A 15,096-nucleotide genomic window follows, 5' to 3' on the forward strand; every position below is an offset into this window, starting at 1 on the left:
AGAAGGGGAGACTATGCTGTGTGCCTGGAGCATGATGGTTCCCACTCCCACAGTTCCCCAAGTGGTTCTGATGTGCATAGTAAGGAAGGTTAGAAATGTTGGACAAGCAAATGAGTTGGTATTTTTTTGACAGAGTTCTGGACTGCACCTTGAAAATATGGCATTCATTCATTCATCAAGATATGTGTGCTATTTGCTGGGCAACATTCTAGGCTCTGAGGAAGGATAAAACATAGCCCCTGTCCTTGAAAATCTTATAATTTGTATCATGTAGACGAATATATAAGTGATAAAATGATGGTAGCACACAAGAAATGGTAAGTGGCCCAAATACCTTCAAAGAACTATGGGAAACTTGATGAGCAAGGGATTGCTGCCTGGAAAATCCAGAAAAGTTTCATGGAGGAGGTCTTTGCATTGGCTTGGAGAGCTGTGTGTAAGTTCGTCAGGCAATGAAGATAGAAAAGGTGTTTTCAGATAAAGAACCACAGTGCAAAGGTAATTCTATATTTGGAAAACATTGTGTTTGCATGAAGGCCACGTTGATAAGGGGGTAAGTAACATTGGAGAGGTTGTGTGGCAGTCTCTTGATGAAGGGCAGCTGCAAATAGGGGCACGAGATGATCAGAATTGTGTTTTAGGATAATAAGATTGGCGACCATGTCAAGTAGGGGGAGGAAGACCAGACAGAAAGCTGTCAGTGCACCAGATGAGAAGTGGGAGGTGATGGGATGGAGAACGTGGAGTGAGACATCTCAAGCAAAATTCATAGAGTTTGGTCACTTATTGTCTTTGGAATTGACTGTGGAGAGTGAGACATTGAAATTGATCCTGATGTTTCTGCTATTTACAGAGACAGTGGACAAGGGTAGTGAAATAGGATCTCTCAGGGGAAGCTGATGAGTTTAATATGTGTAGTAGCTTTGCCTCTGTTTGGTACTCAAAAAGTTCTTTGCATTTCGATTTTAATTTCCAACTTGTATATATCTTGTCTACCTAATTAGATTATAAATATTTGTTGAATGAATGAACACATGTAGGCTAGCGATGGGATAGAAGACTGTTTGTGTTAAGGGCAACTACACATAGATTATACCATGGAGGAAGAGGTGGGGTTGAGAACTTCTTCGAAGTGGAAATGCTAAGGGGAGTGGGTAGTATTGCTTTAGGTGATAAGGAAAGAAATGGGAATGAGGTGGACCTTTGTGAGTCCCGTGAGATGACTCTGGGGCATGGTTAGGAGTCTGGAACTGATAGGAAAGTATCTGCAGAAGATAAAGACATGGTTGGTGCTGCAGTGGTTCTTGTGGTAACATTGTAATGTGTATCATCTGTCCTTTTCATGTGGTACTCAGCACAAGCTACCTTGTTTTGCTTTGTGTATGTGTGTGCCCTCTAGCGTCCCCAAGCCAAAGGTCCAAGCTCCTTGTTGGCAGGAAGCACGGTTTGGTCTACAACCTAGGCTCCATAAATGTTTCCTAAGATGGCTTATTTGTAGTTAGAATCACTAGAATAATGGTGAGCAATCCTGTTTTCATGAAGCACAATATAAGATGTTCACAGTTTTGTTGAGTCCCTTGAGCTTTTTAAAAATTAGATTACCTCTAAGGGGTAATGAAGCATATTGCTAATGAATGTGGGCCCTGGAGCCAGACTGGGTTCAAAATCTTGCATTCTATTCACATGACTCGGGCAGCTGATTTGAACTCCACGTGCCTTGGTTTCCTCAACTGCATGAAGGAGGTAGTAGTAGTACTTGCTTCGCAGGGTTTTGTGAAGATCAAATGAATTAATACAGGTTAGTCACTTAGTATGGTGCCCGGCACGTGGCAAACACTCTCCAAGCATTCGGTGTTACTACGTACTCCACTGACAGTGTCAATGAGGAAAGTGCCCCGACATTTAAAAATGTTTTCTGGGCATTTTAAAGAAGTGACAATGCAGAGGCAGCTTTCTAATCTTTCACACTGTCCTTAGCGCACAGTCAGTGGGGCTGCAGGCAAAGCCAACGTCACACAGTTCTGGGGGCAGTTTGTATCTCAGCCTGCACTGCCACCTGCCCCTGTACGGTTCACAGTCTGTTTCACTCGCGTTCCCATGTTGTTTTTATTTATTTATTTATTTTTGCAGTACGCGGGCCTCTCACTGTTGTGGCCTCTCCCGTTGCGGAGCACAGGCTCCGGACGCGCAGGCTCAATGGCCATGGCTCACGGACCCAGCCGCTCCGCGGCATGTGGGATCTTCTCGGACTGGGGCACGAACCCGCGTCCCCTGCATCGGCAGGTGGACTCTCAACCACTGCGCCACCAGGGAAGCCCTCCCATGTTGTTTTTAAACCATCCCCTCTAGGATAACCAGGGAGATGTTGACCTTAGGATGCCATCCCTTCATTTCATTTTAAGGAACATTTATTAAGCACCAGTAGGGGACCAGGCCCTAGGATGGAGACATGAAGAATGCTCCTCGACCCTTTTCACCACTGTCTCCATCCTATGGGATATTGTTGCCTTTGTCCGAGCCTGGTAGGGTGAGTTGTGCTCCCTTCTTGAGTGCTCACTGCACTGGGGCTCCCTGGAGGCCCAGGCAGGGGGCTGAGGTGCTGTCTTCCCCGAGGAGGTGCTGTCCACAGGGCCTGCAGACAAATGATTATGACGAGCTCAGTGTCAGCAGCTGTGGTCATCTTGAAGGTAACAACCCCACCCATCCGCTTGCTCTCGTCACCCCATACCTTCTCCCCGAAACCCACACTGCCTCTGTTAGTCCCCTGAAAGGCCTAGTTTTAAACTGGGCTTTGCGCTACAGATGCAGCTAGGTAGCTCGGAGCCTGTGGGCCTCGGGTGATCACTCTGCTAGATGTTCTTCAAATTCCCTGCAAGCTATAAAAGTCTGTAATCCCGTAATGATGACTTAGGACTGAGGAAAGCATAGGCAGTGTTACTATTAATATTTATATTCTCAGTAATTTTCTATATAATTTTCAGTGAGAAGTTTTCCTTGTTTTAAAGAAGATACCTGTTTCAAGCTTTTAAAGGTGAAATGTGTTTCACACTTAATGTACAGTAAGATGTCATTTGGCTCCTATGCTCTAATTAACTTCTAGTCTTCCTTCTGATCCACAGTTTGGGGATATGGCTTCCTGTCAGTGACAGTTATTAATCTGGCATCTCTCCTCGGACTGATCTTGACTCCGTTGATAAAGAAATCTTACTTCCCTAAGATTTTGACCTATTTTGTGGGGCTGGCTATTGGGACTCTATTTTCAAATGCAATTTTCCAACTTATACCAGAGGTAAGGAGGTTGGCTGTTTGTTTCTGTGAATAACTGGTTATTTGAAATGTTTCAGCACTTTGTACATTTTAAGCCTCCATAATTCTTGCAGCATTTTATGGTCTGGTTTATAGTGTTTTGGGTAAGAGAAAGCTGAATCACAGCAAATGAAAAAGCTTGTCCCAAGCTGCAGGGGAAGTCAGCGTCAGAGAGAAAATTAATATTCTGGGAGGCCAGGCACCAGGACGTGCTCAGACAGCTCTGGGACACCTCGGAAGGCCTTACGACTCTATTCTGTCTCACATTTGGCAAATTTAATTTTTCTACACTCTTTTTATTATTTACTTATTTATTTCTGAAGTGCACGCAGTGTCAAATTTACTAAGATATACAACAGACTTGCTCCATGGATCAGTTCGGTGCTTTGTGACCACCTAGAGGGGTGGGATAGGGAGGGTGGGAAGGCAACGCAAGAGGGAGGGGATATGGGAACATATGTATATGTATAACTGATTCACTTTGTGATAATGCAGAAACTAACCATTGTAAAGCAATTATTCTCCAATAAAGATGTTAAAAAAAAATTCCTCCATGTATTTACTACAGCTAAAGAAGACTAGAGGGTAAATTAGAACATGGTTGACAAACCTTTTCATTCTTTTTGATTGTGGATAAAAATCAATCGAGGGCCGATAAATAAACAGCAGCTTATTTTTTCCTTTGGTAAAACGTATTATTGAGCTGCCATTGACTACAGTGTGCTATTCAGTTCGTCAGCACATGATATATATGTTTTATTTTAAATCTGTAATGTGGCCATATAAGGAAGAGAGATGGAGTGAGGAGAATAAGTGAGAGGAAAAGAGACAGGAAGGAGAAAGAGACATTAACAGGAGGGAGTCACAAAGGGCAACTAGAGAAACACATATACATGTGGACAGTATCTCCCCAGTCATGCACACACAAAGATGGAGGGGCAAGCTGTGAACAAAAAGAAAATATATAGTATCACCTTCAGCTCATAAGTTTCAGAAAATTATTACTGAAGTTCCTTTTAGTTTTCACAGCTATATATGAAAGTGGGGATGTAACTTCTTAAAGTCATAGTTTTTATTAGTATTATTATTTCTAGAAAGGACCTAGGAGAACATCTACTTCAAAGCCTCAATTGTAGAGATGAAAAAATTAAAATCCAAGGGGATTAAATGACTTGATTACAGCCATATAATCAGCTAGTAACAAAGCTAGGATGACAAAACAGATTTTCTGATTTTAAAAATTGTATGTAATATATTTGATATAGTATTACGTATGTTAACTCACCTGATTTGTGGTGAGTCAAATTAAATTAAACAAACTAACATGGTATGTGGACTGAGGATTGTACATTTATGATTTTGAGGTTTCCTGTTTTATTGAAAATGTAATAATACATTAAAATGTCTATTAGGAAAATAAGAAACTTCTTCATTAGCACTTATAGAGGTTCTTTTGCCTTTCTGTGATAATTAGGGAATTATGGATATGAGCAGAGAATTATGTAAACACTAGAGAATCTATCTTTTTAATAATACCCCCAATTTACATAGTTATTTCTTTTTAAAAAATTAAAAAAATTTATTTACTTTTTATTTTTGGCTGTGTTGGGTCTTGGCTGCTGTGCATGGGCTTTCTCTAGTTGCAGCAAGCGGGGGCTACTCTTCACTGCGGTGCACGGACTTCTCATTGCAGTGGCTTCTCTTGTTGCGGAGTGCGGTCTCTAGGTGCGCGGGCTTCAGTAGTTGTGGCACGTGGGCTCAGTAGTTGTGGCTCGCGGGCTCTAGAGTACAGGTTCAGTAGTTGTGGTGCATGGGCTTAGTTGCTCCGCAGAGTGTGGGATCTTCCCTGACCAGGGCTCAAACCCGTGTCCCCTGCATTGGCAGGCGGATTCTTGACCACTGAACCACCAGGGAAGTCCTGATAGTTATTTCTTTTGTGGCAAAATTATTTCCCCTTTGCTATTTTATTTTCATAACCACCGTGTTAGTTGTATAGAGTAGGTATTTTTATGCCATTTTTGCACTGTGTAAATAGGTCCGGAGAAGTCACTGAAAAGATGTGGCATGAGGTCTCCCCAGAGACAGATGTAGAACAAGAACCCAGGCATTTTCTATTCTAGACTGCTGTTCAGAGGGGGCATTGACAATGTGTGGAATGGTATAAAGCTGTGGCTTTTCACATGTTATGCTCCCCTGCTATTTTACTTATTTTAAGTTTGTATTTCTTGTCTGCCTAGAACATCATGACTCTATAATTTCAAGCTCCAGCTCTTGTCCTGTGTCCTTTAAACAATGAATTATTTCATTCTCATCATTTGTGAGTGTGTGTGTATGTGTGTGTGTGAGTGCCTGGTACCTTATATCTTTTCTTCCTTATTCTGGGGCTCAGTCCTCGATTTATTTATCTCTTTAGGACTTATTAGGATCCTCTAAGTTCAAGGGGCTCTCTCTTGGGAAAACAGTAATCCAAGTGACCTACCATGTTTGCTTTAAAAAGTTGACTCTGGAAATTATGGGCAAATATATTACTTTTAGAAAAAGTGGATAATCAATGTCTCATTTGTCTTAATTACCCATGTCTAATATTATCTTATAAATATAGGAATCAGTGCTGCTTTTTTATTGATAAAAGTTTACTTTCTCAAGGCAAGTATCGCTGAAGGTGTTATAGCTAGGAAACTCTAAGGTACTCTGGGGACTTTATTTAATAGGACTTCCTCTGGTTATAAGACTTCAGTGCTATCTCTTACAGTTTGATTACTCAGATTTCAGAGTTTTTGTTTTATGATTTTGGCAGGTAAATCCCCAGTATTACCTGGATGTGAAGGATGGACTTAGGACTGTGGTGAAAATTATTTACTGAATCAAATTAAATTACTTGGTCTTACCTGAATTGCCTTTTTTTCTCCCTTAGGCATTTGGATTCAATCCCAAAATTGACAACTATGTTGAGAAGGCAGTTGCTGTGTTTGGTGGATTTTACATACTTTTCTTTTTTGAAAGAACGCTTAAGATGTTATTGAAGACATATGGTCAGGTAAATGGACTTTATTTACAATGTTTGATGTTTTACCCACTAAAGCTACTTTATATAGGCAAATAAAGGCAGGAATTTTATTCTTACAATTATGTGAACAGTTCAGTTGTTAGACTTGTGAATGTGAGGAGAGAAAGGAAAGGATCAATATATTGATAAGTATAAGAGGAACACTTGATTCTTATTGTAAAATTTGGAGTAAATACTAACAATTTAATGTCCAATAACAGATGCACATAATTTGTATTCCATTCATATCCATCAACGTAAGAAGGTATATGCACCCTAACATGAAACAACAAAAACAGGAGAATCTAATAAATGAAGATACATTTAAAGGAAGAGAAATTTTATAAATCTAAAAAGATTATACTACATACGGAATAGATATAAAAATTTTCTCTTATAAATAAAAACCATTAAATTCTCTATTTTCTTGCCTGTATGAGCCATCTTTGTTTCTTCTTATAACCTTTTCCTCCCTTATTTTTCTTGTAGGATGGTCATACCCACTTTGGAAATGATGACTTTGGTTCTTCTCAAGAAAAAACTCATCAACCTAAAACGTTACCTGCCATCAATGGTGTGACATGTTATGCAAATCCAGCTGTCACAGAGCCTAATGGACACATCCATTTTGATAACGTCAGTGTGGTATCCCTACAGGTATTGTAATTCTCTTTACTGCGTCCTTGACACTATGTGAAGACTGCTGTGCATGCAGCCAGTCAGTATTTTGCACATTTAATTGTATCAGACTTATTCCTGCATGTGTGGGATAAGTGGAATGTAAGTTTGTTTCTTTTTCCACTTTCCCTCTGTCAGTTTACTGCAAATATGCGAGTTTAGCAATAAATTGTAGACTGCTGGGTTGGAGGCTTTAGTATTCTCTAAGATTGTTTAACTATGTAAGAGTTACTAAGATATATACAATGATATGTTGCAAAATTAATTTAGAGCATTTCTCTTATTTTGCAATTCTTTCGAGATACAAAACCAAAGAATCCCTTTGGGTGATTTTGAAACTGAAAGAAGACTTGTAAGCTATTAAAATTGTGTTCATTAATTAATTGATTTAGAATTTTCATTCCCATTTTCTAAATAATGTTAATAGATATTATTTCTTGAGCAAGTATTATATGCCAGGTAATAAGCCAGCACTTATTTTATCTCATTTACTTTTCTTTTTCTTTTTTTTTTTTTGTGGTACGCGGGCCTCTCACTGTTGTGGCCTCTCCCGTTGCGGAGCACAGGCTCCGGATGCGCAGGCTCAGCGGCCATGGCTCACGGGCCCAGCTGCTCCGCGGAATGCGGGATCCTCCCGGACTGGGGCACGAACCCGTGTCCCCTGCATCGGCAGGCGGACTCTCAACCACTGTGCCACCAGGGAAGCCCTCATTTACTTTTTATAACAACTATTAAAAGTAGGGATTCTTTTCTACATATTAGAACTACATATTAGAACTATTAGAACTAAAAGTAGGGATTATTTTCTATGTATTAGAATTATTTGGAAATCAAACCCAAATTATGTATGCAAAAATGAGAAGTTATTGGAAAGATAGTGGCTATCTAATGGGATAACCAAGCTATAGGAAGATCAACAACCCTGGAACCATTAGAATTATTAGGGCTCCCACTCCCTTCTCCTCTCTGCATCTTAGAGTCATTCTCTTTTTTCACTGTGGACGGGCTCCTTCATAAACGGGAAACATAGCCACTAGCAACTCCTGGGATTTATGTTTTATAATTTCGGCTACTAGAAGGAAACTGACCTGCCTCTTTAAGTCCTAAATCCAAAATTTCTGGTGAGTGTCTCCTTGGTCCAGCTTGAATTAGATGTCCACTTCTAGACTAATCTAAGTGCTTAGAGGGTTGGGCCCTTTGTATGGCCCCAAGGGAATATGGATGCGGTAGAAGAGTGGTCATTAAAAGGGAGACTGGGATGCTAGTGTCATGGGTGTCCACACACGTCTCATTTGACAGATTAAGGAAGTGGAGCTTTGGATGCCAAATAACCTCTCCAGGGTCTCTCAGCTCATAAACGACAGATCCAAAAGCTATAAAGTTAAATACAATATAAAAGACGATAATTAAAAATAAAATCAGAAGGAAGTCAGCTAAGAAACAAAAGCAGAAAAAAGATATTTGGAAGAGGTTATTAACGCAAATGACCTGAGTTTCCTTCTGGAAAGAAAATATGATTGGTCCTATACTTCTTCCCACCCGATTAAGGAAAATCTCAGGAGGGATTGAAAAGGCAGTTTTATGTGAGCACTAAGCTAAGAGAGGAAATTATTTCATGCAATATAATGAATGATGCTTGTAGGCAAGACTTTGCAAAGAATAAGTAAATGTTCAAATAGATAATTTCCTTTAATAATTACAGCTAACCTTTATTAAATGTTCAAGGACTATGCCTAGAACTTTAGATGAGTGATCTCATTTGATCCTCATAATAGGCTAGGAGACAAGCACTCTTATAATTAGGAGATTGTGGCTTAGAGAGGTTAAATAAACCCAAGGACACACATCTCCTAATGACGAAGCTTCTATCAGGACTGAGGCCATCTGGTGCGGAAGCTTGCACTTATACGCCTTGCTGGATTGCCTTCACTATGTCACTGCTCTGCTAGGATCAAGATGATAACATTAACTCTTAATAAATATTACGTTTTGTAGAGGGAAGAAGATAATTTTGGCCCATGGTCATTGCTTTCTGAGAACAAATAAAATTGATCTGCTCAAAAGTTTGACTTTAGTTTTAAAGTTTTAGGAATCCTGGTTTCTGATTCACAGTGGCCAGAAGACATGTTTGCCATAAACACAAACACCGTGGCAAAGATGGGGTCCTAGACGTGATCCTGTTTTACATAATTCAGAAATACCAATCAAATGGCCCTTCTTTCTCTGCTTCTGGTAGTAATGCTAATATACAGGCTTTCATTCATTTATTTAATAAACATTTATTGAGTACTTGCTCATTGTCCTAGGCACTGGGGATTCAGAAGCAAATTCTTGTGAAGCTTATAGTTTATTCAGCAGAAAGAGATAATATAGAAAAGAGTAAAACAAGAAAATATCAGGTAGCATTAACTATTTTGATGAAAATAAAACATGGTGATGTGGTAGTGACATGTGGAGGCTTCTTTGATCTATCAAGAACGGTCCCTTAAGAGGTCAGCGGAGAATTGGATAATGAGAAAGAAGAACCAGCCATGAAAATATCTGGGAAAATAATGTTCCAAAAGCTTTGAGAATAATCAAATGGGTCCCATACAAGGGAACTGGAAGCTGAATGACGTTGGATTTCCTGACATCAATGCTGGAGACCAGTGGCACAGTACCTTCAATATTCTGAACAGAGGCAACTGTGGAATTGTAAACCTGGGTAAACTACCAATCTAGTGAGAGAGCAGAATGAAGCTAGGAGTCTTGAAATCTACTTCTAGGAATGAGAAGTCCACCTGAAGTAGAGAAGGTGTGTGCCAGGATGACAGCCATGAACCAGGCCTTGACATGAGCCACATGTGAGGGGAAGGAAAAAGATATTCCATGCAAATGGAAAGCAAAAGAAAGCTGGAGTAGCAATTCTCATATCAGACAAAATAGACTTTAAAATGAAGACTATTACAAGAGACAAAGAAGGACACTACATAATGATCAAGGGATCGATCCAAGAAGAAGATATGACAATTGTAAATATTTATGCACCCAACATAGGAGCACCTCAATACATAAGGCAAATACTAACAGCCATAAAAGGGGAGATCGACAGTAACACAATCATAGTAGGGGACTTTAACACCCCACTTTCACCCATGGACAGATCATCCAAAATGAAAATAAATAAGGAAACACAAGCTTTAAATGATACATTAAACAAGATGGACTTAATTGATACTTATAGGACACTCCATCCAAAAACAACAGAATACACATTTTTCTCAAGTGCTCATGGAACATTCTCCAGGACAGATCATATCTTGGGTCACAAATCAAGCCTTGGTAAATTTAAGAAAATTGAAATTGTATCAAGTATCTTTTCTGACCACAACGCCATGAGACTAGATATCAATTACAGGAAAAGATCTGTAAAAAATACAAACACATGGAGGCTAAACAATACACTACTTAATAATGAAGTGATCACTGAAGAAATCAAAGAGGAAATAAAAAAATACCTAGAAACAAATGACAGTGGAGACACAACGACACAAAACCTATGGGATGCAGCAAAAGCAGTTCTAAGGGGGAAGTTCATAGCAATACAAGCCCACCTTAAGAAGCAGGAAACATCTCGAATAAACAACCTAACCTTGCACCTCAAGCAATTAGAGAAAGAAGAACAAAAAAACCCCAAAGCTAGCAGAAGGAAAGAAATCATAAAAATCAGATCAGAAATAAATGAAAAAGAAATGAAGGAAACAATAGCAAAGATCAATAAAACTAAAAGCTGGTTCTTTGAGAAGATAAACAAAATAGATAAACCACTAGCCAGACTCATCAAGAAAAAAAGGGAGAAGACTCAAATCAATAGAATTAGAAATGAAAAAGGAGAAGTAACAACTGACACTGCAGAAATAAAAAAAATCATGAGAGATTACTACAAGCAACTCTATGCCAATAAAATGGACAATCTGGAAGAAATGGACAAATTCTTAGAAATGCACAACCTGCCAAGACTGAATCAGGAAGAAATAGAGAATATGAACAGACCAATCACAAGCACTGAAATTGAAACTGTGATTAAAAATCTTCCAACAAACAAAAGCCCAGGACCAGATGGCTTCACAGGTGAATTCTATCAAACGTTTAGAGAAGAGCTAACACCTATCCTTCTCAAACTCTTCCAAAATAGAGCAGAGGGAGGAACACTCCCAAGTTCCTTCTATGAGGCCACCATCACCTTGATACCAAAACCAGACAAGGATGTCACAAAGAAAGAAAACTACAGGCCAATATCACTGATGAACATAGATGCAAAAATCCTCAATAAAATACTAGCAAACAGAATCCAACAGCACATTAAAAGGATCATACACCATGATCAAGTGGGGTTTATTCCAGGAATGCAAGGATTCTTCAATATACGCAAATCTATCAATGTGATAAGCCATATTAACAAATTGAAGGAGAAAAACCATATGATCATCTCAATAGATGCAGAGAAAGCTTTTGACAAAATTCAACACCCATTTATGATAAAAACCCTGCAGAAAGTAGGCATAGAGGGAACTTTCCTCAACATAATAAAGGCCATATATGACAAGCCCACAGCAAACATCATCCTCAATGGTGAAAAACTGAAACCATTTCCACTAAGATCAGGAACAAGACAAGGTTGCCCACTCTCACCACTCTTATTCAACACAGTTTTGGAAGTTTTAGGCACAGCAATCAGAGAAGAAGAGGAAATAAAAGGAATCCAAATCGGAAAAGAAGAAGTAAAGCTGTCACTGTTTGCAGATGACATGATACTATACATAGAGAATCCTAAAGATGCTACCAGAAAACTACTAGAGCTAATCAATGAATTTGGTAAAGTAGCAGGATACAAAATTAATGCACAGAAATCTCTGGCATTCCTATATACTAATGATGAAAAATCTGAAAGTGAAATAAAGAAAACACTCCCATTTACCATTGCAACAAAAAGAATAAAGTATCTAGGAATAAACCTACCTAAGGAGACAAAAGACCTGTATGCAGAAAATTATAAGACACTGATGAAAGAACTTAAAGATGATACAAATAGATGGAGAGATATACCATGTTCTTGGATGGGAAGAATCAACATTGTGAAAATGACTCTACTACCCAAAGCAATCTACAGATTCAATGCAATCCCTATCAAACTACCACTGGCATTTTTCACAGAACTAGAACAAAACATTTCACAATTTGTATGGAAACACAAAAGACCCCAAATAGCCAAAGCAATCTTGAGAACGAAAAAAGGAGCTGGAGGAATCAGGCTCCCTGACTTCAGACTATACTACAAAGCTACAGTAATCAAGACAGTATGGTACTGGCACAAAAACAGAAATATAGATCAATGGAACAGGATAGAAAGCCCAGAGATAAACCCACGCACATATGGACACCTTATCTTTGATAAAGGTGGCAGGAAAGTGCAGTGGAGAAAGGACAGCCTCTTCAATAAATGGTGCTGGGAAAACTGGACAGGTACATGTAAAAGTATGAGATTAGATCACTCCCTAACACCATACACAAAAATAAGCTCAAAATGGATTAAAGACCTAAATGTAAGGCCAGAAACTATCAAACTCTTAGAGGAAAACATAGGCAGAACACTCTATGACATAAATCACAGCAAGATCCTTTCTGACCCACCTCCTAGAGTAATGGAAATAAAAACAAAAATAAACAAATGGGACCTAATGAAACTTCAAAGCTTTTGCCAGCAAAGGAAACCATAAACAAGACCAAAAGACAACCCTCAGAATGTGAGAAAATATTTGCAAATGAATCAACGGACAAAGGATTAATCTCCAAAATTTACAAGCAGCTCATGCAGCTCAATAACAATAAAACAAACAACCCAATCCAAAAACGGGCAGAAGACCTAAATAGACATTTCTCCAAAGAAGATATACAGACTGCCAACAAACACATGAAAGAATGCTCAACATCATTAATCATTAGAGAAATGCAAATCAAAACTACAATGAGATACCATCTCACACCAGTCAGAATGGCCATCATCAAAAAATCTAGAAACAATAAATGCTGGAGAGGGTGTGGAGAAAAGGGAACACTCTTGCACTGCTGGTGGGAATGTGAATTGGTTCAGCCACTATGGAGAACAGTATGGAGGTTCATTAAAAAGCTACAAATAGAATTACCATATGACCCAGCAATCCCACTACTGGGCATATACCCTGAGAAAACCAAAATTCAAAAAGAGTCATGTACCAAAATGTTCATTGCAGCTCTATTTACAATAGCCCGGAGATGGAAACAACCTAAGTGCCCATCATCGGATGAATGGATAAAGAAGATGTGGCACATATATACAATGGAATATTACTCAGCCTTAAAAAGAAACGAAATTGAGCTATTTGTAATGAGATGGATAGACCTAGAGTCTGTCATACAGAGTGAAGTAAGTCAGAAAGAAAAAGACAAATACTGTATGCTAACACATACATATGGAATTTAAGAAAAAAAAATGTCATGAAGAACCTAGGGGTAAGACAGGAATAAAGACGCAGACCTACTGGAGAACGGACTTGAGGATATGGGGAGGGGGAAGGGTGAGCTTTGACAGGGCAAGAGAGAGACATGGACATATGTACACTACCAAATGTAAAGTAGATAGCTAGTCGGAAGCAGCCACATGGCACAGGGATATTAGCTCGGTGCTTTGTGACAGCCTGGAGGGGTGGGATAGGGAGAGTGGGAGGGAGGGAGACGCAAGAGGGAAGACATATGGGAACATAGATATATGTATAACTGATTCACTTTGTTATAAAGCAGAAACTAACACACCATTGTAAAGCTTTTATACCCCAATAAAGATGTTAAAAATAAATAAATAAAAATAAAAAGTCCTGATGCTAATTTCCTCTGGGGACTATTTTCTGGCCGTTTTGGTTGTATGTATAATCTCTAGTGAATAGAGATTTAAACAAATTGAGCAACGCACTGTTGTGTTGTTTTCTCTTCACATCACATTAAAAACAACGGAAAGAAGAGACATTTAAGAAATGCTATCAGGGTCCAGATATTGCTTTAAGAGACAATAGGTAGAGAAATATGAGTGATATTGATTTTAATAATAAAATTAGAATATTTTCTAGTATTTTATATGATAAGAATATATTTAACCTGGGTGACCCCACTACAATGATTGAACATGACATGTAAAATTCATGGTTTGTTTCAAAGCCCAAACATTGCCCTGAGAATTTTGTTGACGATTCCTGTTTTTACTGTTTTGACACAGTGAAGTTTTTCCAAATTGAAGATAATAAGAAACCATCTAAGAGTGAGTTAAGAAAAGTAGTTTAATTTGACATTGCTATCAAAAGAACACAAATTATATGACAATCTGGATTATAACAACATGATTCTTGGTTTTTCTGGAATATAGGAAGAACAAAAGAAATGTTATAGAATAATTAAAATGCATGACTTAGGGATGTCTTTATCAATATTCATCCAGACAATTTTGGTTCATCACCGAATACTCAGAAATGCAATAATGTTTAAGTTTAGTTGCCTTTGGTATTTTGTCTATATCCACTCATATAAAAACTATAGTTTTGGGGCTTCCCTGCTGGCGCAGTGGTTGAGAGTCCACCTGCAGATGCAGGGGACACGGGTTCGTGCCCCGGTCCGGGAAGATCAGGCATGTAGGAGCATTCATGTTCTGGGGGGAAGGTATCAGTAATAGAGGCATAATAAGGAAGCAGTTATGAGGGACAGACTGGAGCTCAGGATTCCATTTCTCCAGTTATCCCATTATTGCCTCTAAGTAATGTTTCACATCTCACCCTGTGACACTTGCTGTGTTCCTTTTTCTCTCTGACTACTGCACAAACACAGGGAGAAGTCTTTCAGTAACTGCAGCCGGGTGGGTCTTTTCCCCCTGAGTCTACAGCTTCAGAAAGACTGTGTTTAATAGACGCTGATTCCTCAGGAATGTCAGGTACTTCGGGGAGTTTTAGCTCTTCAAGGCCACTAGAGGGCCCATCTAGCTCATTCCTCCAGTAGTACAAAATCAG

General features: G+C 39.0%; 1 protein-coding gene across 2 annotated transcripts in view; it reads left to right on the top strand.

Moving 5' to 3' along the window:
* SLC39A8 (solute carrier family 39 member 8) overlaps window positions 1–15,096 on the top strand; it is a 77,048-nt gene that overhangs the window by 29,091 nt on the left and 32,861 nt on the right. For both annotated transcript variants that reach the window (XM_032633484.1, XM_032633482.1), the window contains exons 4-6: window positions 3,120–3,289; window positions 6,221–6,343; window positions 6,842–7,009. In XM_032633484.1, the coding sequence (XP_032489375.1) occupies window positions 3,120–3,289; window positions 6,221–6,343; window positions 6,842–7,009 (461 nt within the window). The remainder of the gene's footprint in view (window positions 1–3,119; window positions 3,290–6,220; window positions 6,344–6,841; window positions 7,010–15,096) is intronic.

The sequence above is a fragment of the Phocoena sinus genome, chromosome 5 (genome assembly GCF_008692025.1).
Source record: "Phocoena sinus isolate mPhoSin1 chromosome 5, mPhoSin1.pri, whole genome shotgun sequence".
In the NCBI taxonomy this organism is placed as follows: domain Eukaryota; kingdom Metazoa; phylum Chordata; class Mammalia; order Artiodactyla; family Phocoenidae; genus Phocoena; species Phocoena sinus.